General features: G+C 40.9%; 2 protein-coding genes across 9 annotated transcripts; one reads left to right on the top strand and one right to left on the bottom strand.

Moving 5' to 3' along the window:
- HNRNPU (heterogeneous nuclear ribonucleoprotein U) lies at positions 1–27,358 on the bottom strand. Of its 7 annotated transcripts, none has more exons than XM_073216718.1 (17): positions 26,447–27,358; positions 25,580–25,691; positions 25,420–25,493; positions 23,294–23,433; positions 22,603–22,702; positions 22,079–22,191; positions 21,467–21,730; positions 21,078–21,197; positions 20,580–20,708; positions 20,317–20,485; positions 19,796–20,050; positions 19,298–19,482; positions 18,878–18,949; positions 10,896–13,063; positions 10,207–10,303; positions 1,579–1,725; positions 1–526 (listed from the first exon to the last, which is right to left on the bottom strand). In XM_073216718.1, exons 1-14 carry the CDS (start codon positions 27,135–27,137, stop codon positions 13,016–13,018), a joined length of 2,472 nt encoding a protein of 823 aa, XP_073072819.1. In that variant the 5' UTR covers positions 27,138–27,358; the 3' UTR covers positions 1–526; positions 1,579–1,725; positions 10,207–10,303; positions 10,896–13,015. The 7 variants fall into 7 exon arrangements, with proteins under 7 accessions (XP_073072819.1, XP_073072818.1, XP_073072820.1 ...); XM_073216717.1 differs by having other exon boundaries at positions 1,545–1,725; XM_073216720.1 differs by lacking the exons at positions 1–526; positions 1,579–1,725 and adding an exon at positions 6,437–8,666 and having other exon boundaries at positions 10,896–10,997; positions 12,993–13,063.
- COX20 (cytochrome c oxidase assembly factor COX20) lies at positions 872–8,722 on the top strand. Of its 2 annotated transcripts, none has more exons than XM_017669985.3 (4): positions 872–1,260; positions 7,591–7,705; positions 7,834–7,897; positions 8,460–8,722. In XM_017669985.3, exons 1-4 carry the CDS (start codon positions 1,222–1,224, stop codon positions 8,596–8,598), a joined length of 357 nt encoding a protein of 118 aa, XP_017525474.1. In that variant the 5' UTR covers positions 872–1,221; the 3' UTR covers positions 8,599–8,722. The 2 variants fall into 2 exon arrangements, with proteins under 2 accessions (XP_017525474.1, XP_036869568.1); XM_037013673.2 differs by lacking the exon at positions 872–1,260 and adding an exon at positions 3,995–4,057.
- Positions 27,359–27,574: the final 216 nt, after the last annotated feature.

Consider the following 27,574-nt stretch of genomic DNA (forward strand, 5'->3'; position numbering starts at 1 on the left):
CAAGTCATAAACTGTGTATTTTATTGGGATTGCAGAAAGGCATTCAAAGATCATCAAAGAAAGGTCATTACATGGATAAGAACACGCGCGAACATGGTACTCCAAGTCGGCTGACCCCATCCAGCACTTGTTGGGTGCCAGGCAGCAAGAATGACTCTGCACAACGCCCGGCCCGGCGGTGGCACCATTTTCCCTGCAGAAACCTTTGAAATATGTGAAGACTGAACGTCAAACGTCCAGGAGGCCCAGGTTACGACAGGAACCTTTAGCTCAAGGTGGCTTGAGGAAAAACTGGAAAAGGGTGCATTTGTTCACTTATCCTCCTGAGCAGGGCGGCCTGCTCGGCACGGCCCTGGCCCCCGTGCGGCGTTCGGGCGCCGCGTGGACTGGCAGCGAGGGCACAGTGCAGGGCAGCCTTCCGCGCGGCCTGGCCCTCGGCAGCGCGCCCGTCGCGGTGCTCCTCCATTTTGTCCGCAGTATCCCCCCAGGCCCGCCCGGGTGCCGTTTCACAGCCGCTCGCAAGGACCTACAACAGGGAGGAGGCGGTGTGGGCGTGGGGTCACTTTACTGGAGGCTGGCGCCCGGGGCCAAACGGCCGCCAGCGCGGGTGGAGCTGCCAGGCCCCGGCCGGAAGGACAAAGGACACGGAAGGGCCGTGGGCGAGCGCGGCTGACTTCCGGACCGTGGCCACGACCAGGCCGGACTGAGGAGGGTCTGGGTGGGCTCGCGGCGAGGGGGAAGCCCCGGGAGGGCTGGGGCCGCGATCCCGCCGCAGGACAAAGTGGAGGCGGCGCGCGCGCGCGCGCGCCACCCCCATTCCTCCCGCCCTGATGCTCGCGGCGCGCGCTCCGCGCCAGGCACGCGCGCGTGCGGGTGACAGCTAAAGATGGCGGTCGGGGCGGAAGGCGGGGGCTGGGGCGGGAAGAGGCACTGTCGCGAGGTGCCAGGTGGCTGTTTCGCCTCCGCCCCGCCGGGAGTCCGGTGCGGAGCTGCTTCACGAGCCCTGCTCCAGCGGTCTCGTCCCTCCGGGCCGGGTGTAGCCCCTAACGGAAGTGGTGGGACGCGTCCCACTGAACAAAGACGACGGCGGCCACAACCGCGACACGAGCGGCGGGGCAGAAACGTCCTCTAAAATGGCGGACGGCGCGGGGCGGGCAGGCGGGGCTTCCGCTGGCGGAAGGCCTCAGCGGCGGGGGCAGGGCTGCGGCACCCGTCGTCCTCATGGCCATGCCGGACCCTGGCGAGCCCGGGAAGGGGAAGGTAACGGGGCGCAGGCCTGGGGACGGGGGGGAGACCCTGGCCGGGAGCACGTGACCCGCCATGTCGCAGCCCCTACCCTGGGTATTGCAGTCCTGGGTGCGCTAACATGAGGATGGGGGAGGAGGGGACGGCGCCCCTGACTACGTACTGCGCGTCATCGAGCTGACAACCCCAAATCCCTTGGTAAAATTTTGCTGACAAGGCCCCAGCGCCGTAATCTGCTTGTGGTTAAAAAGCCCCGAGGACGGATGAGTTAGTGCTGTGTACTTCACAATACAACGTACAGGGCCCGGTGAGCGCCGAGGGATGAAAACTTGCCATATTACGGTGAATTTACATCCAGAGCCGGGGATCAGGTGAAGAGTGGTTTCCTCCGGTCTCTTGCCTTCTCACGTGGAGTGGGCAGTATTATGCGTAATCAGTAGGTTCCCCAGTGGGTACTGGTGTCCTGTTCCGCCCTCCAGCCTGGAAATTGGGTAATTTTGCTCTGCTTAAAATTCAGTTTTACTACCCGTTGCTTTCAGGATAAAACCTGAAATCCTCGGCCCGTCATATAAAGCCCTTCAGTGAGCCCGACTGTTCAGCCTGACTCGTCTCAGGCTTTACTGTCCAGGGGTGCTAAAGCTAAACCAGGTTCTCCCTGGGCCTCCGGAGGTGCGGCTATCGCATCTCTCCTGATACCTTGTGCACAGCTACATCGCAGCATTTATTACACTGGAGGTTAAGAAGTTAGGTTTGTCTTCTTGGGCATATTAAGGGCAGAGGAACCCGATTTACATCCTCAGTGCTAAGCAATAACGTGTTCTGGAAAGTTTTTTTTTTTCCAGTAGTAACCTAGCAGATACTAACATTGGATGAGTCACGAGCAAATACTTATTGAGGCTCCCAACGTGTTCCAGACCGCTTCTAATCTATACTTTTAGAATTTTTCCTGCTTAGTTTGGAAATCTCACTTATTCAAAGTTCTTGCTTCTCAGGGGACGTTACCATTTAAATTTGGCCAAGACAGCACATCATCAAATGGGTTGGATAAATTTACTTAAATTTTGTCAATTTGCACACTATTGGTGCTTTTTCTGTTTTTTAAATGTCTTATAAACTATTTGGAATATGCTTAGTGTATATATAAAATGTATATACCTTATTTGAAACTTGCCTATTTCTAGGGGGCACCGTAACTACATACACAAAAAATTCTATTGTGAGAACACTGGAATCTTGAATGGGGACTTCATCCCTTTCGTATCTGACTGTCCACCTTTTGATAGGAGGTAACTGCTGTCATTTAAGGGTCATAAATATGGTTTATTCTACTGAGGAGGATCAAAGAATTCAATGAAAGAAAAAATTAGTATTGCCCTATTTGGCCCATCATTAGCAACACCCTTTGTTGTGAAACGAATGGTACAAGCTCTAAAAATGAGCACTACCAGATTTGTGGGGCAAAAAAGTTAAAAAAAGGCCTGTAAATAATCTCTCATGAAACAGTGATACCTATCAAAGCTCATCAAAGAAATTATAATAAAGTTAATAGAACATAAGCTATGACTGAACTTAACCACCCAGGGTAATGTCAGAAAAGGAACCCTGCAGGTTTGTGAAAAAGAATTTTTCAGTGATCATTCCAATACAATGCACAGAGATTAGAATCAGCAAAGCTAAGGTAAAAATGGGTACATTATCAAGCTAGCACAGCTGACAGAACTACACCTTAAAGAGTCTTTCTCTCATTCTTTGCTGTCCAAGAAACACTATAAAATTTGGTACATGACTACCAGGTAGGTGCTCTAAGTAAATTCTAAAATTAATCACCCATTCAAAAAATTTATAGAGAACCTACTGGGTATTAGACACTTAACTAGGTGTGTAAAATACAGCATATCAAAATGCAAAAATCCCTGTCCTTGTGGGACTCCAATTCTATTGGAGGAATCAAAAAGGAAGTAGGAACTTAATTTATTAAGCCAGCTTTGCAAAGATCCAAGAGAAAGGCAGTGTGCGCTAAGCAATAGCCATCTAGGCTTGTTACTAACGCCATGGCCCAGCATGCCTAGGCTACAGGAGCGTGGGATGCAGGAGGGGAGGGAGAGCCTTCATAGAAGGAATACATATTCAGAGCATATCCGAAGGCCGTAGAGGGTTTAAAAAGTAAGATGATAGTCATCTGATTGCAATCAGTATTTTAGGATACTGGGGGAGAGAGTAGCCACAGCAGTGAAAGGTGAGAGGTGCTTTGGCTCAAGTACTCTGTTCCAGACTTGCTTATGCACTGGACATGGGTTCGATGAACAGGATTCAAGGGTAACTCCTAGGTTTATGGTGTGAAAACTGGTTGAGTAGCAATACCTGAAAAGTAATTGTAATTTGGAAATACTAAGCTCAAGGTGCTTAGATATTTAAGAGTTGCCAATGGCAGATGAATATGAAACTGAAGCTCAGGAGACACTGAGGTCTGATATATTAGATAGATCTAGGAGTCCTCATAAATGGCATTTAATTGAAAGTTTTAAGACACCTTGGAAGATAGATCCCAGAGGGGAGAAGGGTAGCACACACTTCAACATTCAGAGGCCATCAGAGGACAGGACAATAATGAAGCTGCCAGAAATGACCACTGAAGTAAAAAAACAGAAGACGTATTTTACTTGAAGCCATAGAGAAAATGTCTCAAAAATTATCTTTTTTTCATTTGGATTCCCACATGTGATGTGGACTATGCTGGATTTCGCAAAATGGATGTCTTCCTAGAATGGTGCTGCTTCACTGGTGTGCAGGAGACAAATGCCTCATTGATGAGGTAAAGGGAGGGTAGGTTTGAAGTGGAGACCACCACCCTGGTAGTTTTGCAAAGGGAGCTGAAATGCGATGGCAGCTTAGGCGAAAGGGGTGCAGAGAAATATTTTGTGTTTTAGGATGGAGATTATTATGGTAGAGGGAAAACCAATGATGCAAATTAAGGGATAACTGTAGAAGCAAAATCCTTTACTGCTAAGAGTCAACTGCAGTTAGGACTAGGACTAGAGTCAGCTTGTCCTTTGGAATATGGGCACTGATGCAGATACACTTGGCAGGCAGTTAGAGACAAGGTGGCTCTATTGGTCTATCTCCTATAAATTAAATTGGGATTCTGGCTTAAAAATCTTGCTTCCTTTAATTCCATCAGGGTGAGCTGGTAAAGCTGCTTTTTTAAATCTAAGCTTAAAGTCATTCACAAGTCTAAAATGTCAGTTTATATTTAAGGGCCTGAGTTTGTTAGTAGCGTTAAGTTATTAAACATTACAGTCTACTTAAGAAACACCACAATGCTTGTTATAAATAGTACTACTTCAAAGAATTTAGGGGCTTAGACCCTTTAATTTTTGAGAATTTTAGTTGTGTTCTAAAAGCATGTATGCCGAAGACTGGTTCATTAGTATTCCATACTTGCTTTGAAGTAATCAGTAAATCAGTAGTCTAAACTCCAGCTTTACCAGGAGACTGAGAATTCTCCACTAAAAAGGGAAAACTGCTCTTAAGTCTTTGTACATCCTTATCCAGTTTTAATACAAACTGCAGATGTAAGAGATTATGTACTTAGTCCTATTATTCCTTAGATGTGTGACCTTTGCAAAGTGACTCCTTCCTAAGCCTTGGGGTTTTTTTCATCTATAAAAATCCCAGAGGGTTATTAAATGGTGGAGATGACAGATTTCAGAATTGAGACTAACTTTCCATATCCACTCTGCCAGCACTTAGCCTTCTACATAAAGTCCCAGAAACTGAGAGAACTGCTCACAAAGGTTTTGAGAATTTAAAAAATGGATGTAAAGGGCCTGGTACTAACAGTCCCCTGCTGGCTCCAAATTGAGATGATACCAGCGTTGGTTTCTCAGCCTTGGCACTGATGACATTACATCAGAGGTGCTGGAGGGGCTGACATGTCCTGGAGAAGGCTTGGCAGCAGCATCCTAGGTCTCTATCCAGGTTGGCTTTAGAAGGTAACATTTTTAATTGGATATATAGCCTCTGTAAGAGGTTTCTTAGTCAATCATATTATTTGCAGTTCTTTTAAAGTGACTTTTTTCTTTAAAGCAGTATTTTCTCAATCTGATAGATTGAACAAAGCTTTCTAAATATGGATTCCAGTAACCCATTCTACATCTAAATCAGAATCTTAGAGTGAGATTAAGAAAGTTACTCAATGAAGCAAAACTGAAGGAACAAAACAGCAGCAGACCCATTAAGACTCCAAGAAGGGACTAGCGGTTACCAACGGGGAAGGGTGGGAGAGGGCAGGTGGGGAGAAGGGAACTGAAGGATATGATCAGTACACATGGTGTGGGGGGGTCATGGGGTAGAGTGTAGTACAGAGAAAAGTAGTGACTCTGGCATCGTACTACACTGACGGACAGTGACTTGATAATATGGGTGAATGTAGTAACCATGTTTTTCATGTGAAACCTTCGTAAGAGTGTATATCGATAAATAAAAGGAATGACTCATCAAAAAAAAGTTACTTAGGTGACATCAGCACCTCCTCAGATTTTTGGCAAGTACATTTCATACACTTAGTATGAACGGGGGTCACAACAGCATTTTGTGTAAATGACCAAAATGTCTGCAGATTCTGGTGTATCCTGGGGTCACACCGTGGCTCCACTATGCAAGGGAATCCAAATGACAAAGTCCAGAAGCCTTAAAGGAACCTGTGCTGTCTTAGGGGAGGTGTGTGCAGTGTGTGTGTACTTTCCTTTAATTCTTTCCCAAATGTGGAAGGTGTAACATTCTATCCTGTGGTTGAAACTGCTGGTCTCACTTGCTTTAAGACCTGTAAAGACTCACACTAAGCACATTCCTCCCTCTGGCCCCTGGGAGGCCAACCCTAGGGTTGCTCCCCTGGGAAATCAGCTGGCTTGGAGATGGAACGGGGAGCCCAACAGTCCCTGTTCCATCTGCAGAGCAGCTACATTTTCCCCCAGGACCATATATTCTCCACACGAGAAGAGTTTCTTGCTAAATAAAAGGTTAAGCAGGATTAAATGTCCCAATCTCTTTGCATACTGCATATAAAAATTTTAAAGGCTCTTCATTACACAATACTGTAGCATTAATTAGTGCCTGCTGTGTTCATAACGTAGTATGTCAGGTTTGGGGGGAGGATAATGGGGTACCACAAAAGAAATGTAACAGAATGATCCACAGGAGTACATATATTTTTATTATGAATCAAGTCACATTTTGTCTTTTCTGTCAGAAGCTTGAGCCAAAGCCAACACAAGAAAAAAATACAATCAATAGATTCATGTACCAGCGTTTAATTCTGACTTTTACTGTCCTTTCCCGTTTCTCCCCCTTTACTCCTTCCAGTTATCACACCTCATCCTATCGAACCCCCTCTCTTAAACTTGTCCTGCCTCACTCTGCTACCATAACTCTGAAACCTTTAATGGACAAGGCTTCCTTTTAAATAGCGGTATCACATTTTTTCAGTCTTTATTAATGGAATGCCACAGTGAAATGTAGACATTACTTTTAAATGTCTATCCTGCCCTCTCCAAAACCCTAATACAGAGTTAATGGTTGACAGACATTGAAGTTAAACCTATTAAGCTTAAGGTGGCTGTATTTTTTTTAATCAAGAACAAATCCATAAATCCCATTAGGACTGTTGAAAATTTTCATTTTATCACTTTAAGGAACTTGTAATAAAAGGGATTGGGCTAGGTGACAATTTTAAGTTGAGGGCCACAGATTAGAATAGTATGTCCTACAGGATACAGAAGAGCTGAGACAAAACGCAACTCTCTGGATGTCCAGCTTTTTCATCATACTCAGAGGTGGTTACTCTGAACAATCAAATACATTTAAGAGCAATTTCATGTAACAAGCAAGGAAACACTACATGAAATATTTGTCTTTACAAATACAAATGATGTTCACCAAGTCAACACCAATAAAATGTGAGACAGAGCACTATACTAATAGTATGTAACAAACATGGTTAGAATAATTTTATTTTTCCCATTTATGCATCCCAAATTATTGGAAGCAAAATTCCCCAATAATTTCATACAGATGCTTAAAGAGCTCATAAAATGTGTTCTTACTTCCAACCAGTAGATGAGCAAATTATGATACAGCACCATTATTTTAGATGTGAGTTATCCTTGTGCTTAGGGGTTTTCTGCTCAAGTCCTCAAGGTTTACATCTAGATTCAGATTGTACACCCAAGACAATGTAAACAGATTCACTGTTGTCAAACCTCACATATTCTAGTGCGGTCTTTGCCAAGCTACGCTGGAATAAAATATTTTCTTGTTCAATCTAGGTTCTTTTTTTATTTGCCCTAGCCCTTTAAGCTCCTAGGAATTTTAGACGTCGAAAATATTCCTTGTGCACGTGATTCGGTATTATACGGCTCATTAGGATCTGTTGTGGCTGGCCTTGGACATTTTCTGTTAACAAGTGAGTGTCTGCTTTTCTCTACTTAAAAAAAATATACATTTCTCTGGCCGACCGTCTTTTTTCTGAATGGGGTGTGCTATGTAATACATAAAATGTCATTGACTGTGGTGGTTATGCTGCTTTTACAGGTAGAATTAGGAGATCATGTGATGTTGGAGTAGGAGGCTTTATCTTGGTGACTTTCGGGTGCTGGTATGTATACTAGTAAAGATCCATGAATCTTAGTTTTTTAAATGTGTATGTGCACATTTTATACCATTTGTTGACGGAATAGGTGAATGAGTAACAGTTGACAATCCATTTATATACCAGATTATTTAGAAACGCCTCAACCTTTGTTACCCCAGTGCTCATTTCATCCTTGCTTATAGCGTCCCATCTGAAAATGCTCCTTTAAGAATGCATTCACAGCTACTGATGCAACACAGACTGATCTCACACTTCTCTTGAGCCGAAAAGGCCAGACCTGAACTACACACTATATGGTTCCATTATAGGAGGTCCTCCAAAAAACAAAATAGGCTGTGACAGAAACCCCTCATTTTAGGTAAAAACATACCTTAATAAGGAAGGTAAGGAAGGTGTGTCTTGATACCAAGCCACCCAAAAAACAGGCCTCCATCCAAATTAGACTGATTCTATTTTCAGTCTCTGGGCAGTTGTCTATAAGCATTTTTAAACTGTTATAAATTTCAAAATTGTTTCTATAGGAATTTGGTCATTAACTAATTTATTAATGCTCTTTTCTTACAAGGTTCCATTGTAGGTATAATTATGCAAAGCTAAGGATCCAGGAAAGAATTGCCAGAGAAGGAATTAAAAATAAGATTTTATATGAAAGTACCCACCTTGATCCTGAAAGAAAACAAACCGACACCAGCAGCAGCAAGTAGAGTCCTGAGCACACCAAGTACAACCCTCTGAAGCCATGTGGATGAGCTGAGGTCAGCTCTGTAAAACACTGTATGTGCCATAATAAGGCTTTCAGTCCAGCAAATAAAGTATGTGTAAGTCGTATTGTCCTTTTCTGACACCTGAGTGAGTACTCACAGACGCATTACTGCCCCACATCCACTGCCAGAGGACAGCAGACTTGTCAAAAGCAAACCAAGGCTTAGGTAAGTTCTTAAATAAGTACTGAGCATGAATGACAGCTACTGAGCATGAATGACAGCGTTTCAAGAAATAAAATCTCCCTAGGTAGAATTTAAAACTTGCCTTTACTAAAATCACAAGTGTTTATTTACCCTGTTAAAAATGAGGGAACACACTTCCTGATTTCTGAAGCCAGTGCTACTACTGTAAGACTAACACTAATGGGTTTTATTACTTTGCAAGTTATTTTTAACTTGGAGAAAATGGACTGTGCTTCCACCATTTCTTATAGAAGATGGGTCATCTCCCAAAAAGTAAAGGTTTTTAACTGCTCTAAATATTTTTTGCAAGTATGCAGGTATTTAATTTTCTAGGTAAAATTTAAATATGCACATCGTGTGTGTGTGTGTGTGTGTGTGTGTGTGTGTATATATATATACATTAAAAGATTTTCAGGACTTGTTTGGCACAAATGAAAGAGAACTCCAAGATCACATGTACATTATTACAGTAAGACGTAATCCAATGGGCTGCCACAATAAAAAATTTTTCAGAAGCACCCAACATCCAGCTTAGTCCACAACATTTATTCATTCATTCAAGAAAAAATTCTCCTTTCCAAAGCAAATTATTTTTTGTTTAGAAAAATATCGGTATTACTTTTCAGTGCAATCTTTTAAATATAACAATATGACCTAGAGATCTTCCTGGTTAAGAAATGATACTTAATGAGAAAAGTGACACCAGTGGACAGGATTCTGGCATTATTATTGTTCTATAACTTGATTATCATGATGAGCTAAAGAAATTGAGCAAGGAACAAATGTCATGAGACTGAATTCTGTTCTGTATCCCTCTTCAAAGGCTATGTGGAGCTTGCTTCAGAGTTCAATTCACAAGAGAGAGCATCTTCCCTCCCATCCCCACTTCCTTGTGGCTGTCATTGCAAGGGTCAGGGCACACAAGTTGGGTGGTTTATCAAATGCAGTGATACTAGTGAATGTCATTGCCAGCACATGTCCTAAGTTTTCTATTGAGCCTAATCATCTGGCAACCACCAGGGAGACTTTGACAAGGAAAAGATTATAAAGGAAAATGGAGTTTTTGCCAGCATGTGCCCACTCAAACTGACACAATCAGTTGAGTGCAGTCTGGTTGTTCAAATTGATCATGACTAAATAATTACATTAAAAATTCCACAGTGTGATAGCCCACTTACATTTTAAGAGGCAGCACCGCAGAACTAAGGAGAAAAATGGTACTAATCAAATCTGATACTTAACAAGCACTTATATATCTTTGCCTTCAGCTTATGAACACATAAGTACATAAAACTGGGCAACTGGATTATGTAACTCAAGTCCCTTTTAGCTCTAGCGTACCATGGTTTCATGGTTTCATCTTACCCCGAGTAAGAAAAAGACCATTCTTGACTGGTAAAACTTCCAAGGCTTTCATCAAAACCAGGGTTAATTCATTTTCACAACAGCATACACTGGAGACCTGGGTAAAAACACAAAACTTGTGATATACTTAACTGGTTGTATTATTTCTTTAATGTAATACTTTTAACTATTGACATGTTATAAAATGCATCAATGAGTTACTGGACTATGTACAATATCCCAGGCCCAATACCATATTGCTACTGCACACCTTTGGTCAGGCCTCCAATCTATTTCCACTCTGCCCTCCAACTTCCAGTTCAAACTGTGTGAAGTTTCACCAATCCTATCCCCAGTGAGCTTCTGGCCACCATCACCTAAATCGATGCCCCTGCCCAATCTTTCAGTCCACCGAGCCCTTCTTCTGCCTCCTTGTGGCATTCCATTCTCTGGCTCATTAACCCCTGGGAATTACATGACCTCATTTAGGCTCTCTTCTATTTTGTGTTTCATGTTACAGTTGTTGGTACTTTGGTCTTTGCTACAAGTAGAGCGTAAGCTTCTTGTCAGGAACCCTGTCAATATTTACATCTCAACCAACTACCTCTGTTAAACTCAAATCATTAAATTTTCACTAACAAGACAGAGTCCAGGTTTCCCTCTTGTCCACTCCCTCACCTTCTGAATCTTAAACTGAAAAAGTAACCTACCTTCCATGCCCACTTCGAGCCTCCAGTTGTATTGTGCTTCCTTGTTCCATTAATTCCGAAATTTCACACTAGGTGATAGAGCAGTAGGTACCAGCTAAACAGCTGATTAAAACAGAATTGTGGTCATTAGTAGTTTTAGAAACTCCCGTAGCTCAGCTTATCACACCTACTTTGTTAAACCTTGCATGTTCACAGCTTCCCGTCCCTCAGCCCTCCCTTTATCCTTGACTACTTGCTTTTTACATCTTGGTAAAAGGACCTTAGGGAATTTAAAATTAACCAGGAAGCTTTGCGCGGGACTTCATTTATATTGACCAAGTTTGGCAACAAGAAATCTTGACTATTCCTAGAACCATTATTTGATTTGCAAGTGTTCTCTTTAGTCTACGTACCTCTACTCCATCGCTGGTTTCCCTTTGCTTCGATTATATAATGCGAGGAGGTCTATATAATAAATTCAGGATTCCTGTTTATGCACTTTTCAGCAAAGAGCTAGGGATCAAATAGGGTTTGAATCCTTCTATTCCTAGATAAAAATCTGTGGTGGATGGGGGGTGTCAAGGCACCCCTTTAAAAGTCATGTTAATATATATATACTATGGGTAAACAAAACCTTAATAAGGAAAAGTAGAAAATTAAAACAATTGCTGTAATTCTGATTTTTAATGGTCCTCATATTTTTTGGAAGCATCTTAAAATACGGTCCAGTGGTCATCAAATCAGGTCAGTATACCAATATCCTCTACCACCCAAATACTCGCAGCTTATAGGTTATCTTGTGCATTAGATCCCATTTTAAAGAAGAAACTTATTAAAAAAGTACTTTTCAAAGTACTGCATTTTAAAGTCTGTAGCGTGAACACTACAGATTAACAGGTTGTAAATATGAGTCTTTTCAACCACTGCATCAACTTCACCCTTTATTATCCAGAGTAAGGATGGATTTTCCTCCAAGCATTTTTATCTTGAGAAAGCTACCAATGACTACAATATAAGCAGGTAGTGACTTAAGATGGCTTCTATTCACAAGTTCAGATCAATTTAATAGGTGACATCTGTTGTACCTTTTTTCTAGGATTTCCATAAAATTCTGTATGCTCTAAACCACCTGTTTTATGGCCTGCACTTAGGACATCAAAGTAAACAATCTGCATAAACTGGTTTAATGGATGAGTTTCCATGTTTCTTCCCATTGACATGCTTTACTAAATTTAAAGCTTTTTGAAAGTAGTTTTTTCTACTTTCATGGTTTTTCTCAAATGAAGTTATTTTTACCTTTAACTCTGAAACCGAGTTGTCTGCTCTTCAGAAGCCACTGCATTATTTCTAGTTGAAAGATTGTGCTACATATCACTGAGTAAACCCTGATAGTTACATTTCAAATTGGTATAGCACCCAAGTCCTCTCATTTTATCAAAAGACATTATTTTGGAGTACTTGGTGGGAAAAATGAACTTCCTCTAAGCTGAACCTTTAAGAAATTACATGCCCCGGACTGGCATAAAGCAGACACACAGCCTTATTATTCCTTCTGTCTTTACTACTTAAGTGTACTTAATTCATTTTACATACTTTGATGTAAATTTATCATTTCATCATCTAAATGGATCCCATCTATTTTCAAAGACTTTATAGGTAACATGTATTTGTCCACTTTTAGATGCAGAAAGATTTTAAGAAACAAGACATTGGCATCCTAGACTTTTGCATTAGAATATTTCAAGTATTCACACTCTTTAAGTGAGAGATTAATATTAAAGTGTCTTGAAAAAGGTAAACAGGGAATTTGCACCTTAGAGTAAGGACCCAGCCTTAAAAGGGCTCTGCTCTATTTGCATAGACTGCCTTAAATCTTTGCAAGAGGACCAGCAACTGCTAATACACCAGCTAATACTTCAGGTGTGCAAAGAGGAAATTAGAAACCCCTTTTTGCTGCTAGAGATCTATCTATCCGTCTGGTTACCAATTTGTCCCTTTCACCAGTGTTTTCAAATGTTTTCAAATAGAATAAGAGGAGTTTCTAATAAGGTGATCCTGGAAAGCCCAATATAACAAGTGTTATAGAAGAATGTACAAGCAGCAATTAATGTGGAGTACCTATTGGAATCACTGGAACACATTTAGTTGGGCCCTTTTACTCTTCCACACAGCACATTCACATGGACAGACTAAGGAAAAGGAGATGAAATTTAAATCAGCACATATTTTTCGCTTTACTTAAAAAAAAAAGTTGGAACCTTTATTGTACTTGACCATGACTCCTATTTTCCTTAAGAAGACAACATAAGTATAAGACCTTATAATAGCTACCTTTAAAAAAGTAAGCCCCTATTGTTTTTCTTTAGTACTGATTTTACCTTTCTCTGGATGCCTTAAGATATAAAGCTTTTGTGTCACCCAAGTTAGATAACTGTTCTTTTTTCCTCTTTATTTTTAAAAGTTTTTTGGCTGATACTAATTTATGGCAGTGCTTCTTCTCAAGTGCTTGGCAAGTATAGAATACTTACTGGACAAAACCGATTTTTACTTCCATAAGACCACAGGCTGTTAAAACTGTCACGAAAGGGTCATGCCACCAACAACAATTCAGTGTTTACCATCAGGGTCTACGGTAGCTGTATCCAGCCTGTAGCAGCGTACATGCTCGAGTTAACCGTAATGCCACTGGTACAGCACTGCAAATGTAACAGTGCAACATGGAGGAGGTGAACCTTTATCTCTATTTACCTAGACTGTTGTTATTACCTCATCACTTTTGACTTTCGTTATCATTTTCTCATACCCACAGTTCAAGCTTTGTTTAAAAGCAAAACCCCTGTTCCTTGTCAAGATACAAGTATATGTTGAATCCTGGCATGAAAAGAGGAAAAAATTATATTCCTGGGCAATGATTAATTATAACATGGTTAAACTCCTGTCTCAGTACTAACTGAGCAGTGATCACCAATGTCCTGGCCTACCAGTTAACTGCACTTGTTCTTTGCGTCTCCAATCACAACTAAAATTAGATTGCCTACATAATGCCAAAAAAATTGTACTTAATTCAGCTTCCAACATGAACAGCACATTGCCAACCTAAATGCATTAAGATATATAGGGTTTTGATTTGTCTTGACTAATTGTAGGTTACCATTATGAATCTATTATTCCCACCTATTTCCAATCTACTACTGCATATAGACTAAGATCTTTGAGCAAATTAAGTGTATTGGCTAGTGTATTAGTAAAATACTCTCGCCATTTCCCATCTAAAGCTCTGAGCTCCAGCTGCCTGCAGTTGAAACACTTATGTGACCATCAAAATAGCATACTCAGCAAAACAAAATAAAAACTGGTATCAAGGTAGGTTATTTCAACTAACTTCACAAATATATGTAACAAACTTTAGAATGTTAGGATACTTGAGCATCCTGTTTTATTTTCTGCATACATCAGTCCATACTGCAGCTCACTTTCAACTCAAGGGTTTAAATAAGGTTAGTAAAAGGGTTAGAAAGACAAAGGTCACTTCAACGTTAGCTGGACAAAATAAGTATTTGTCTCACAAACATTGTTCCTGTACTACTAGTATTAGAGAGAAAAAAACACCTAGAATTAGAGTAGCCTCAATAAAACCTCAATCACTGAACTGGCTAGATCTTCCACCATGTATTTTTGTGTCAAAGTTCAGGAATGATAGGGCCAAAAGGAAAATTCAAACCTAAAAGTTATCTAAGGAAAAGGCTCTCCTTACAAGAAAGACATCATAGTTCAACTATTTTTAAGTTCAAGAAATTAATGATTTGGAGACTGGTTTATTTACACGACTAATAAATTCAAATTGCTATTTGGTGAGCTGAGGAAGTTGAAAGTTTTACTACCTATTCAAAGCACTAGTAGTCCTTTAAAAGTTATGCATGAGTTCTAGTGCATCGATAGCACAGCCTATTGCCACATGTGTATCCTTGCTTTTATTAACACTGAAACACCAAAACTTAAACCCAGTTTTTCTCAGAGCCCAAAAATATTAACAGTGGAAAAGTTTAGACTCAAACCATTTCAAGCATTTTAGGAAAAAATGGCTTTCAAAAGGGTATGATGTTCATCTTTCCAGAACATTTCAATGAATGTCCTGGAGGGCTAGGGAGCAGAGAATTATTCTCTGCTACAAGTTCCATCCATTTTTTTTATGAAGACATTTTAAGGTATATGTAGGAAGAGAATTATAGTGACTGTTGAAGATGTGCATTTATATCTAATACCAGAAACTAAGACTTGGGCTATAAAACATACAAGCTTATACCTTGATAAAATAAACTTACTCTGGTTGTGACTTTTTAAAATCAGGTTAATTCCTACACACTTACAATTACTCATCAGATGTCATTAAAATACTTCACCAGTTTTATTTGTGCAGTGGCATATACTATAAAAATGATCCTAGGGTAAAAAGCCAACTTACTGGTTACAGAAAAACATGTACTTCAATTCCTACAAATGAGGCAAATATTAAATACAGAACATCATCTGTCCCTGAATGTCAACTCCCCTAGAGATGGAAAAAAACAAACAAACCCAGTACTATTACCCTTTCTGGATACTTTAAGTACTTTTCCAAAGATAATTCTTTTAAGAAGCTTGAATACCTTGTTGCTATTTCTCAGAACATAATTTTACATTACTTATTTGCAGACAGATCCACCCTAGGCAAATATGAGCTTATTGCTTGGTCGATTTAATATGGCTTCTTCCTTTTGTTATTTCAATGTCAAAATTTAGCTCACAGTTCATTGTTAAGATTTCATCCTGCTGTCTGGGTGCCAGGGACAGAAAGAAGCTGGTCACAGCTTTCTAGGTCAAACCCTCCATCTAACAGTGGACATTCATACAAGATGCAACTGACCAGCAGCAAAGAAAACTTACTCCGTTGAGTTTGAGTCACTTCATTTCTATCTTACAGCACTTGTTTTCCTGATTGGCCTCTTTAAGTCATTTTTCATACTGCAGGTGATCAATTGGATCCAATTCTTGACTCAGAACAGGTATAAGAAACTATAACCACTTCCTAGTGAAAGCCCATTAGGCCAATAACAATCTCTCAGGCTAGTTTTCTCTGGGTATACTTGGGACATTTGTTCCAAACTATGTTGTTTATAGGGTGATGTGCTTGCAATAAGAGAAGGTAGGCAAAGGGAAGGGCAGATAAAAAACCAAGGTTCTTACACAGGTTTTATTCTGCCAAACTTGGCATTTCTCATCTTCAGCCTTTTGCCTGCCATTTAGTACACTTACTCTTCTCATTTCTTAAATACTAAGATTTTTTTTCATACAAAATGTAGACATTAGTTCCAATCCTGAGATTACACTCCTTAAAATTTTAATTTTCCTGGACAGCATTTTTATCTATCCCATCTCTCATCCGATAACTTTCTGGGCTACACAGGCAGGATAGTCCACACCAAATGGCCATTACTCTCCCACTACATATTAGAGTATGAACTAATATTAGCAATTTGAACCCAAGAAGTATATCCATGTATACTGAAGGTGCTTGTGCCAGTGGTTGCTAAGCAGTAAGTGGCTAAAATGATGAAAGCCCCTGAGACACTACCTTGTATTGTCAAGTATTCTTAGGATAATAGGATTAGCTTTTCCTCACTCCAAAAATTTATCAACTGAATCTATGCCATCACCTAAAACTCAACTCCAGCTCAGCTTGTACCGAGAAAATTCCTAGGAGTATGAAGAAAGTTAAAAGTCTGACTTAAAAATTGCTAGAACAAAAGCCTAAACAATCAAAAATATAGACAAACCTACACTTACCAGAAGCAACCTGAAACACGAACAAAACACTAGACTCAAGTTTTAGTTCTACAGTTTGACTCCTGATTCCTCACTTTGTATTAGTGAGGGTCCTTTAGAAGATTAAGTGTTCTGTGCAAACCCAATAAAATTACAATTAGGGGATCTAATGTTATCACATAAGTACAGTTAAGTTAGCAGTGTTGTGTAATAGTGAAATCAATGACTGGCTTGCATGATGGCTTCTAAAAGCATCTGTTCCTAAAGTTTCATGTATTTATATATAGATATATATGTATATAAAATAAAAGTCAGTTGAGGACAGCCATTAGCATTTTGTAAAGCTGATAAAGTGAGTGTTAACTTCTCCCAGCCAGTACCTTTTCCCCTCATTAAATGTTTAAGTCATCTGCAGGGGGGAGGGGAAGGGAAGAATTCAACTTTTCTTCGTAATTAAAATGACTTGTCAGTATACATTTAAGTTTTTAAAACCTAAATGTTCCAAGCACAGAGTAAAGAATAAGCTGTCCAGAAAGCACACACTTAAAATTTTCTCCTCTTAGGAGTTTATAAAGGGATTTTGAACCTTGATGGCGAGAATCCCAAAACGAGAGTAAAATGAATTCTTTTTATTGCAAACAAACGTCTAAATTAATTTCTCCACCCACTTTCTTTAGAAAGAAAAAGAAATCAGCAGGCTAAGGAGATACCCATTCAAGAACTGACATGATTAAAAATTAAGATATAAATGGGTGTCACAATTTTCATTAGCTTACAAAGATGGTGGAGTAAACTACTACAAGCACACTAGTTATACAGTATTTTGTGGGAGAAGGGCATACAGACATAGCTAACTTCATATAGATCCCATTAGACAACTGGATTTACAACAAGTTTTTTTAATAAGAAATGGGCAAAGCCAGCTTTCTTTTCAGAATCAAAATGCAGAACAAATGGAAAAATTATGGGTTAACCTTCACAAGTTTGAGCCTCCACAAATAATGCAACCAAGGTTTACATTTTTAACAGCCCTTCTACATACACTCCATCTTCTCTATCTTGGTTCCAAGTTTTATCTTCATTCCCAATTACGCCAATTCCATTGTTATTTAAAAATAAAAAGCCTTCCCAGTTATTGTCCAAAACTATTGTTTAAGCTTACCCCCTCCACTACTCAGCAAACTACAGAGAGGATGGAGTGTAATATGAGCAGTACAGAGTCATATGCAATTCATGAGGACGACTTAGTCCTTACATGAATCTGGTTGCTAACATTTCTATTATATTGTGACAATGACTCCCGACTGTTATCTCTGAGAAATGGGGGGAGTAAATTCTTAATAAAAGACACCAGGTACAAAGCAACATTTTACTTTTGTTGTGATAAAAAAAAAAGTCACATTTTACAGATAAAATGTAGAACCCTGAAATACTGACACATTCTCTTATCGTGCACAATGCTGAGGTTCTCTTAACGATTCACTTTAAAACTGCAATTAAAAATGTACAAAAAAGAAAAGAAAAGAAAAATCAACCCACAAAGCTTCTAAAAAAGGAACCCGCAGGCACTTCCTCTTGTGGAATGTTTAAAAAGTTAGCCTACTAAAGAAAACAGTCGACTTCTTGTGAAGGTTTTGGAGAAATATGTATCAGTTCGTTTTATTTGGGTATTCAATAATATCCTTGGTGATAATGCTGACTCCATGGCTTCTGACCCCAGAATTGCTGTAAGAGAAAATTTTTTTTTTAAAGAAAAAACATCATAAGCCACTCAAACTGCTTTTAGGAAATGACAATGAAATCTAATTCAGAGTAATTGCTGGAAACAAATTTATATCTGTCATACCTCTGAATTCTATCAAACCAGGTTCAGTTAGCATTAAATCCCATCATTATCAATAAACACATTACAAAAGGAAACACATCATGACTTGGTTAAGGTTACATACACAATTTAAGCTAGTAATAAAGAGAACCATATGTATGAAATATTACTTAATTTAAAAATGTTAAGTAAGTTACAGCAAACTCCAACATATTTTGCCTTCAGAAAATAAAGATTATGGCTACAACTGCAACAAAATTCACACCTTGCCCTGTAACAATTATCATCACTTCAATCAATGGACAAGATCTTCCCGACTGGTTTTTATGAACTCAAAATACAATTAATGTACCACAAGCACAGATAAATTACTTACACCCTGCTGCCACTGGTTGTAGCCCTGAGATTGATTTTTGTAGCCACGATTGTTTCCTCGTCCTCTGAAGTTCTAAAGTAAAAAAGAAAACCTTTTAAGAATCCAGAGCACAACTTATTAGATCTGTACACAGTGAGGGAGGCAGCACAGCATAATGGATGAGCTGCTAGCTGTTACACTCTGGGCACCTTCTGCTGGTTTGTTCTCAGGTACTTATTAATTACGAGACATCAGACTTGTTCACTATAGTAGTGCACCTGAAAATAGAAGTGGGCTCGTTTTACCATCTCTGGTTTACTTTTTATGGCAATACATGGACACTGTGTTACACTCAATTCTTACTGAGGCTACGCAACATGTACAACCTTCCAGACTAAACTATACAGATAATCAGTGCCTGCAGGGAGATGAAATCATTACCTGGTTATAGTTGCCTCTGTTGGGCATTCCACCTCTGTTGTAGTTCCCTCTATTTGAATAACCACCTCGGCTGGGAAAAACAGGGCCACGCGGGTATGGATAGCCAATTCCACCACTTCCACCACCGCCACCACCTCTCTGTGGCATATTGCCCCTCCTGTTATATCCACCACGATTCCCAGGAGCTATGAACAAGAGATGTTTAAGAGCTGTGTTTTATCTCCTTTACACATATGACTCAGGGTTCTTCAGGCCTATTCCTTTATTTTTAGGAGGAAAACAAATGTTTAGACAAAAACAATGTTTAACCATTCAAACAAACAATGTAGGTATTTTTACTATCAGACCACATGAAGATTTTAAGTTAGTTTCTTGGGCAGCAAAAATAAGCTTCCTGTGTTAAATTCATCTTAGTAACATACAGACCCAAACCAGAAATTAAATGATTATCCTTTTGTTTCACCCTTGAAGCAAATAAACAGAATACTTTTAACTTGCCTCCTCCTCTGAAATTTCCACCACGCATATTGAATCCACCACGACCTCTATGGCCACCGCCTCTGTTAAATTGATTCTTGCCACTCTTATTTTTATTGCTCTTCTTTGAGCCAGTGTTCTGTTTCTTTTCTGGTGGAAGAGCCTTTTTGCTTTCTTCCTTATACTGCTCCAAAAGTTTTTGGGCTTCCTCCTTCTGAAGTTCAACATAGGTTATTTCATCAAAGCACTCAGCTACCTCTGGCAGTGTAAAGTTTCCTATGAAAAATAAAGTCATGTCAACTTAAAAACCCACTACACATATTCACTACCTTAAAAGCTTACAATTTTTGCATGGCTTTACTTCTTTCAACACACACTACATAACTACTCGTGGTTTACTAACATTAATACCTAAAAATAGAAATAGCTAAACACACTAATTTACATGTTAAATTTAAGTCCTGAAAACAGTATTACTGTCAAAAAGACTACACTGAGTTTACAGATATACATCATCTAAAAGATTTAAAATAAATTCATACCTTTCATTTTGAGGACTGCATGCTCTGGTAGATCTTTTCCCTCTACTTCTGCTTTCTTCTGTGTTCTTTGCTTATAGTCTTCATCTTTTGGGCAAACCACAACAGCTTTTCGTTGGAAGCCTGCAAACAGGCACATTTTTCTCCTCTGGGCAGCAGCAGACACATTTGTCTTAAAAAAGAAAAGAAAAGAAAAATTATGTCTATAACCCCATAGTAATTCTACAACCAAACCCCAATCAGTTATATTTCGACTTCAAAACTACCTGATCCAGAATAAAATTTCGCTTCTTACGGGCAGCAATCTCAATAAACTTTCCAAGACACTGTGGAGCTCTCTGCAAAAGCGTGTTCAGTTTTCCAGTATCTGCCATTTGCTTCTTAAAACCTGCCACCTGTTTTTAAAAGTTGTAAAGTTCCTTTAAACATGTGAATCTTAACTTTTCATAACAACTTAGATCTAAATGGAAAGCAGGCAACATTTTAAATTTTGAATACTGCCTTTTCTCATTATTGCTAATAAAAAGGTCACTTTACTTATAAGATCCTAGAATTTCAATAGTTCTTTAGCTACTGTTAAGAGTTCAAAAAACAATAGAAAAAAACCAATGAAGCCTAAATAATGCCAGTTTACCTTATAGTCTAAGTAACCTAACCAACTGAACTTTCCCCCAAATTCCTCTGTTACTAACAAAATGGTAAAGACACACAAAATGATTAGTCTTTTCAAAATGCTGAGATTACACCCAAAACATTTTACTTACCATCATTTTATCCATTATGGTGTTTGTTCCAAGAATGTTGTATTTACCAGGATTTTCTGCTGCATGTTTAGTAACCCAGGTAGTTTTTCCAGCTCCTGGCAAACCAATCATCATAACAACCTACAAAGGAAAGAATTATTTCTCTCTCCAATCATTGGAAGTCATCTCATGAGTCTTTAATACACAAGAACCCAGTTTTCATAGCTTTGTAACAAGAAAATGTGTTTGTGGAAAATTTAGTACTCCACAGGGAGAACACATCTAACAGAAAAATGGGTGACTGAGAAGAACAAGCACAGGAAAGCAAACAAACCAATCAATCATCCAGCTCTTCAAAATGTCATTTTGCCACAGAAAAACAAACTCCACGTTTTTAAAAACTCACTCACTTCACAATCTTTCTTCTCTTCAGGCCCCTTCGGTCCTCTAACTCGATCCTCTAAGGGGACATTCTGGATAAAAGCATAGTCTTCAGGTATTGGAAAATATGGCTTTTCCTTCTGACCAAAATTAAACTCAACTGCGCAGTTGTGGCAGAGAACATGTGGGAAGAGTGGCCGCCCAGCAAGAACCTCCTTGCTGATTTTGAAGGCGACACCAAGATCCTGTCCGTTCTTTGCATAGGAGAGTTCTACTTCATCACTTTCAAAGTTCTGTTAATTGGAAAGCAAAGTAATGGTTTTAATCGGCTTCCTATACAGCTTTTACCGAAAAACTTCAGAATTTCAAATTAGGACTCAAGTCCATCCCATGGAAATCATTTACAGGTTAAATAGAACATTATGATGGTTATAAAGAATAAACACCTATACCCAGAACTGGAAGTAATACCGTCTCAGAAAAACAGACTATATTTTCAGGTCAACTTCATGTTTAGTTTTCAGTCAAAATTAGTTCTAAAGGCTGACATTGATGTAGCTTTAAAATAATTTCTAGCTTATTAATTCCCCATTTCTAGCTTATTAATTCCATTTGTACACAGAAAGTCAGCTATGACTTACAGCAAAACATGTAATCACATCATTTTCATCAAACTTCTCTCCATAATCTTCAGTCTCACAGTTGCATGTTTTTATTCCTTTTAGAGAATACCCATAAGAAAATTCTTCTTCACCTAAGAAAATAGTTAACTTCATAAGCCCATTTTCCTAAAGTCCAATGACCCACATACTTTAATAAGCAAGATGGAAGGTTTAAGAGAAATGATAATATAACCTAATACTCTTTCACTTACACTTGACTTTATACTAGATACAGAACTAATGAGAGATGGATTATATATATATAACTAGTTGACAAATTGCATACCATGAATAACATACTAATTTTAACCACTGGTCATAAAATAACCATAAAGGAACAAAAAATTAAATCTTAGTCTGTGCTTATACTACATGCTAATATCCTGAAATAGTTAACAGAATGGGTAGTAAACAGACAAAATGTTCACAATGCCTTCTCAACTAACTACTGAAATCAGACCCTAAACATCCATGACCACATAGCACTCAAGTGGAAACTTTACCAAGCAACATTCCACTTGTGGTTAGTGACCAGCCAATCCGAACTTCATGTATGTCAATATCTTTTGTATATAAATGCCTTACTGGGATCTTCTCTGTAACCTGGAAGTCAAATCAGAAATGATCAAACTATAAACTGAAGATAAACCACTGAACCCTGGCTTATTTCATTTGGGCCATGGGCTATTCTTCCTGGCTACTAAAGACAAAAAGACACTCAACTCTACCGCAATTCCCACCAACATTTGCAAGAACTTTAAAATTCAGTAAGGGCCTTTAATGTAAACTTGAAAAAAATTTGAGCTAAGTACTTTGTTGTTTCGCATTTAAAGAAGTTAACATTCTAAAATTATATATTCTATCAACTTAAAGCCAATTAAAGCATACACTTAACCTGTTTTTTTCCTGAACAAAACCAGGACTTTTTAAAAAGCCAAACCTTTTTACTTTTAAACTGTTAGCATGCCTTTCAAGGTGCCTGATGAAAAAGGAGTTCCCCAAATAAACAGGCTGGCTATATATTGCAAATTCAGATGTTAACAAACACATTTAACTATTAGAAAGCAAGAGTTCCAAACTCTTCTAATCCACAGAAACTTCAAATATAAAAGTTATGACACCTAATAGTGTGAGATGATCACGGATCACAAAAAGCTCTCAGTGGGGGACCTGCTGTCACAAAATTGCATTTACCTTCATCTCAAAACAGACTTTGCCTTTTGACACACCGTAAGATGCCCTTCCTCCAGCCCAAAGAAAAGCAAAACTCTCCATAGTAAGGGAAGAAGCACTGAGGCGATCTCTTGATATTTTAAAATGTAGATCACAATTATCTGTAATTACACCAAATACCATATTACTTCTTTTGACATCCAGTGTAAATGTATCTGCTATATAGACAAAACTTGGTTATTAAATTTTTTGCATGTATTTCTTAATGCTGCATGGAACACTGTTTTTACAGATCATGCTATTTTAACTTTCAGTTTAAACCCCACTCCCACCAAGTAACACCAAACAATGAACTACAATGCCAACTACCTATAAAACTAAAACATCAAGGTTTGATGTATAGTTTTAAGTATATAAAATAATCAAGACAATGTGACATTAATACATACCTGCTCTGCTCTTTACCTTGACTTAGAGGCAAGCAGTAGAGGATAGCAGGAAATCAAAGTGAAGCATGCCAGAACCAGGTAGAATTTACCAGTGCCACAATAAAACTGAAGGGAGGCCATGATCAAATATTTTAAAAGTACGAGTATGAGCTGTTGATCTTGCACTTTGTGATTTTCGACCCCGGGGCTCGGGATCGTGTAAGTTCTTTTCTACCACTTATGAAGAAAGCAGCCTCAATCTACAAAGTACAAAACTGGTCGTCTAATGCTGTTAACATTACAGCATTTTAAATTCCCCCTTTCCCCCAGTCTTGCCGGTTAATCAGTAACAATGGGGGATTATCGACTTCCAAGATTATTCAAATACAAAACGTCTTTAACCTAGCTAACTACCCTTGAGTCACCCGCTCATTATCATGAATCTTCTCAGAGTTCTCACTTTGCGAGGTTAAGTTAGAAAACTGTTTTTCTTGATGAAAGGAAATTAAGTCTACAGTTCAAAATTTTCCTTAAATTAGCTTTGCTCTTGAAGTTCCTTATCACTGAACTTCAAATTCAACAAACTGTGTCTGAATACTGCTCTCGACAAACTGGAGATTCTTATGCGATCGGCTAAAAGCCTGTTCACTTTACCTTCTGAATCATTCCTTCAGTATCTTGTCAATTCCTAACCGTTTTATATCTAATGAATTTAACATAACATTTTCCAATAGTTACTTTTCCATGTGCAGTTTTTTCTTTTAAAAGAGACTCCACTATCTCAACTACTTGTAAAGGGTATTCAATATAAAATCCAGGTTTACATCTGCCTCTTACAAATCTGAATAAAAACAATTTGTTTTGGAAAACATTAAGACTCTAAATCTAAACTTCAACTCCCTACACACCTACAGGGCGCGACACTTTACCTCTTGTTTTTCAAGCAATTATTTCTACCTTATTTTAAAACACTTAAAAGAACTGTGCATTCTAATCAAGTAACAGAAAAAAATTTTTGTTATAAAAAAAAATCCTACAAATCTGACAGCCAAGGCCCATTTAGAGGTTTGCAATACTTCCTCATACTCAATTGCAACCCAACTAGGTAAGTAGCAGTATTTACAGCGCTGCCATTGATACCATTCGCTGCTGAAGAAAGCTAGTGGCCCAGTGATAGCCCACTGCTGCTGCCCCAGGTCTTTGGAAGAAATCAACTTATGTTAAAGCAGCAGCTACTGAACTGGAATTGAGAACAAAAGAGCAGTTATTGAGAAAGTAGTATTACAATCTTTTAGAATAGGGAATATACTTGTGTGCTAATGGGAAGTCATTAATAAATATTTAGCCCAAACAGCTCACTTAATTCCATTAAAAATGAAATTATTGTAGAAGCCTATGAGGACAAAGTTACAGGTAGTCTTACAAATTTGCATTAGCTAATCAAAAACGCATTAAGTTACATTCCTACAAATGAGAACTTTAAAGTTACAAGAAAATACCGTAGAATCCGTAAAATTACCAAATACAATGCAAGTGGTACTGTACTAAACATTAATTTACCGGGAATCGGAACATAAGCCATCATCTTCCTGCTTTAAAAAAAACTGTTTACCCTCAGTAAATATTCTGCCTTTATATTCAATGTACTGCTTAAGTTTTCTACTTTTGTATCCCAAAATCACTACTTTTCGTAATTGGAGGAAAAACGGCTTCACTTACAAGTATCAAGACAAACCACTGTGTCATCAAAGTGTTCATCTTCTTCTTCAACAGGTGGCTGAGGAGATTTGGCTCTGAAAGACAGAATCGTCTCCTGATACAGCTTTCCCCACCAAATCAAAAACGGGTAGCAAAGTAGAACTACATTAGCATCCTCTACCTGCTATACTTGTTCTCTTCAATGTACTCAAAATATCCGCGTCCGTGATCTTCTCGAGGTCTTTTAACACCTCGCTTTTTATCTCCGCCTTTCTGCTCTGTTTTGCCGTCTCCTATAACACACAACACCCCCGTTTAACAGGCCAGGCCACAATTCAACAAACAAAAAAATCTTTCCTGTTTTGAGATGCAAAACAAGCTCGACCTTCCCAGATCCTTTTAGTAAGCATTATCAAATGACAAAGATTAATTCAAAGAACCACGAGCCGGAAATCGGATTGGAGTTAGTGTCGCAGTCTACAGGTACTAACATCGTCAGTCCGCTCGAAGGTTCGAGAAAGCTTCAGAAAACCGCGCGGCCGGGCCCAGCCCCACGTGCGTCCCGGAGAGAGTTCAGGAAGGGGGGAGGGGTCGCCCCCCCTCCAGCGGCCGCTTTGTGCTGCTCTTCCGCCCGCGCCGCCCCGCCCGCCGGAAATGACGTAACGCCGAGTCCCTGCGCCTTGCACAATACCGCGGCCCGGAGCCGCCAAAGCGCGCCCGCCCCGGGCCCGCGGGCCTCTCCCCTCCCCCTGACATGTGTCCGCACCGCGCGCACGCAGCACGGCGCCACCGCGGCTCCCGCCCGCCGCCCGCCCGGCTCCTCCCCCAGCGCAGCTGCAGCTCCCCCTGGCTCTCAAGCCACATAATGGAGGCGACGCCGTCGCCGCGCCCGCGGCAGCGCGGACGGCCCGGGATTCCCCCGTGCCCCTCCCCCGCCCTCGCGGCGGCCCCCGCCTGGGGCTCCCCCCGTGGGGCTCCGGCAGCCCGGGGCACGGTCCCCACCTCGCGCGGGCTTCCCGCCGCGCGCAACGTACAACGCAGCACTCACCCGCCGCCGGAGCCCCGGGGCGACCGCCGCCTCCGCCTCCTTCCGCTTTCTTCTTACCTCCCGCCTGCTGCTGGCCCTGCCTCGTCCCGGGCGGCGCCACCGTCACCGCGAAAAGCGAGGTGGGGCCGCTGCTCTTTCCCGCGGCCTCCTTGACGGCCCCGCGCTGCTGCTGGGGCTGTTGCTGCGGCGTCGCCGGCGGTTGAGGCTGCTCCTCTCCGTGCCCGTTCTCGTCGCCCGCGCCTTCCTCCTCGTCTCCGAGCTCATCCTCCCCTTCCTGGAAGCCCTGATCGTCGCCGTTCTCATCCTCCGACGCGGCCTCTTCCTCCTCCATCGGGCCCGAGTCGGCCGCCCCCGCGGCCCCATTCTCCTCCCCTAGCTCCATCTGGTCGCCATCCAGCGCAGCGATCCCCTCCTCCTCCTCTTCCTCCTCCTCTTCCTCCTCGTCGCCACCGGCCGCGGCCTCCTGCTCCAGGCCTGCTCCTGAGCGCCCGGCGGAGTCCCCGCCCAGGTCCAGGCTGCCGTTCCCGGGCTCCATTGCGGGGCGGCCCCCGGCCTCCTCGTCATCCAGCGCGGCCTGGAGCCGCTCCATGAGCTCGGCCTTGAGGCCCTTGTCGGAAAGGCGCCGCTTCTTGAGCTCCTCTTTCAGCTCCGACACCTTCAGCTTTTTTACATTAACAGGCGAGGAACTCATGGTGAGGCCCCGATTCACCGCTAGGCGCTGGTCGAATTCGACTCCGCTCACTCGGCCACTGGCGGTGGCGGCTGCTGCGGCTGCTCCCGGCCCAGGCGGCGGCTGCGGCTGCGGCTGGAAGTGGGTTCGTGCTGCAGAGCAGACCCGCCTGGTGTCGAACGGCGCCAATTCCTTTCACCGAGTTCGCGAGGGAGACGCGGAGACTCGCCTGGCGCGAGCGAGCACGCAACGTCCTCTCGCAGGGGCGGCACCGCGCACGTAATATAGTGGCTCCGCCCCTGCGCCGACGGGAGCGCGCATCCTGGCCCGCTCCTACGCGGCCTGGCAGATCGGCGCACGGCGGAGCCGCCGGGGCTGCGCAGATACGGTTCCCGCTTCTCTGTTAAACCTACCCTTGCGGCGGTCCGGCTTCCCTGGGCCTCTGCGGCTCCCGCCTG

The sequence above is a fragment of the Manis javanica genome, chromosome 11 (assembly GCF_040802235.1).
Source record: "Manis javanica isolate MJ-LG chromosome 11, MJ_LKY, whole genome shotgun sequence".
NCBI classification, from domain to species: Eukaryota; Metazoa; Chordata; class Mammalia; order Pholidota; family Manidae; genus Manis; species Manis javanica.

Bases quoted from the DNA above. Each gene is read 5' to 3' on its own strand.
- COX20 (XM_037013673.2), top strand. From the start codon at position 4,010: ATGGTGCTGCTTCACTGGTGTGCAGGAGACAAATGCCTCATTGATGAG. The intron at 4,058-7,590 runs GTAAAGGGAGGG...TATTTGCCCTAG, and splicing joins ACAAATGCCTCATTGATGAG to CCCTTTAAGCTCCTAGGAAT. The intron at 7,898-8,459 runs GTATGTATACTA...TTTTCTTACAAG, and splicing joins TTGGTGACTTTCGGGTGCTG to GTTCCATTGTAGGTATAATT.
- HNRNPU (XM_037013671.2), bottom strand. From the start codon at position 27,137: ATGAGTTCCTCGCCTGTTAATGTAAAAAAGCTGAAGGTGTCGGAGCTG. The intron at 22,703-23,293 runs GTAAATGCAATT...TTTGACTTCCAG, and splicing joins AAGTCTGTTTTGAGATGAAG to GTTACAGAGAAGATCCCAGT. The intron at 18,402-18,877 runs GTAAGTAATTTA...TTTCTCTTACAG, and splicing joins ACAACCAGTGGCAGCAGGGT to CAATTCTGGGGTCAGAAGCC.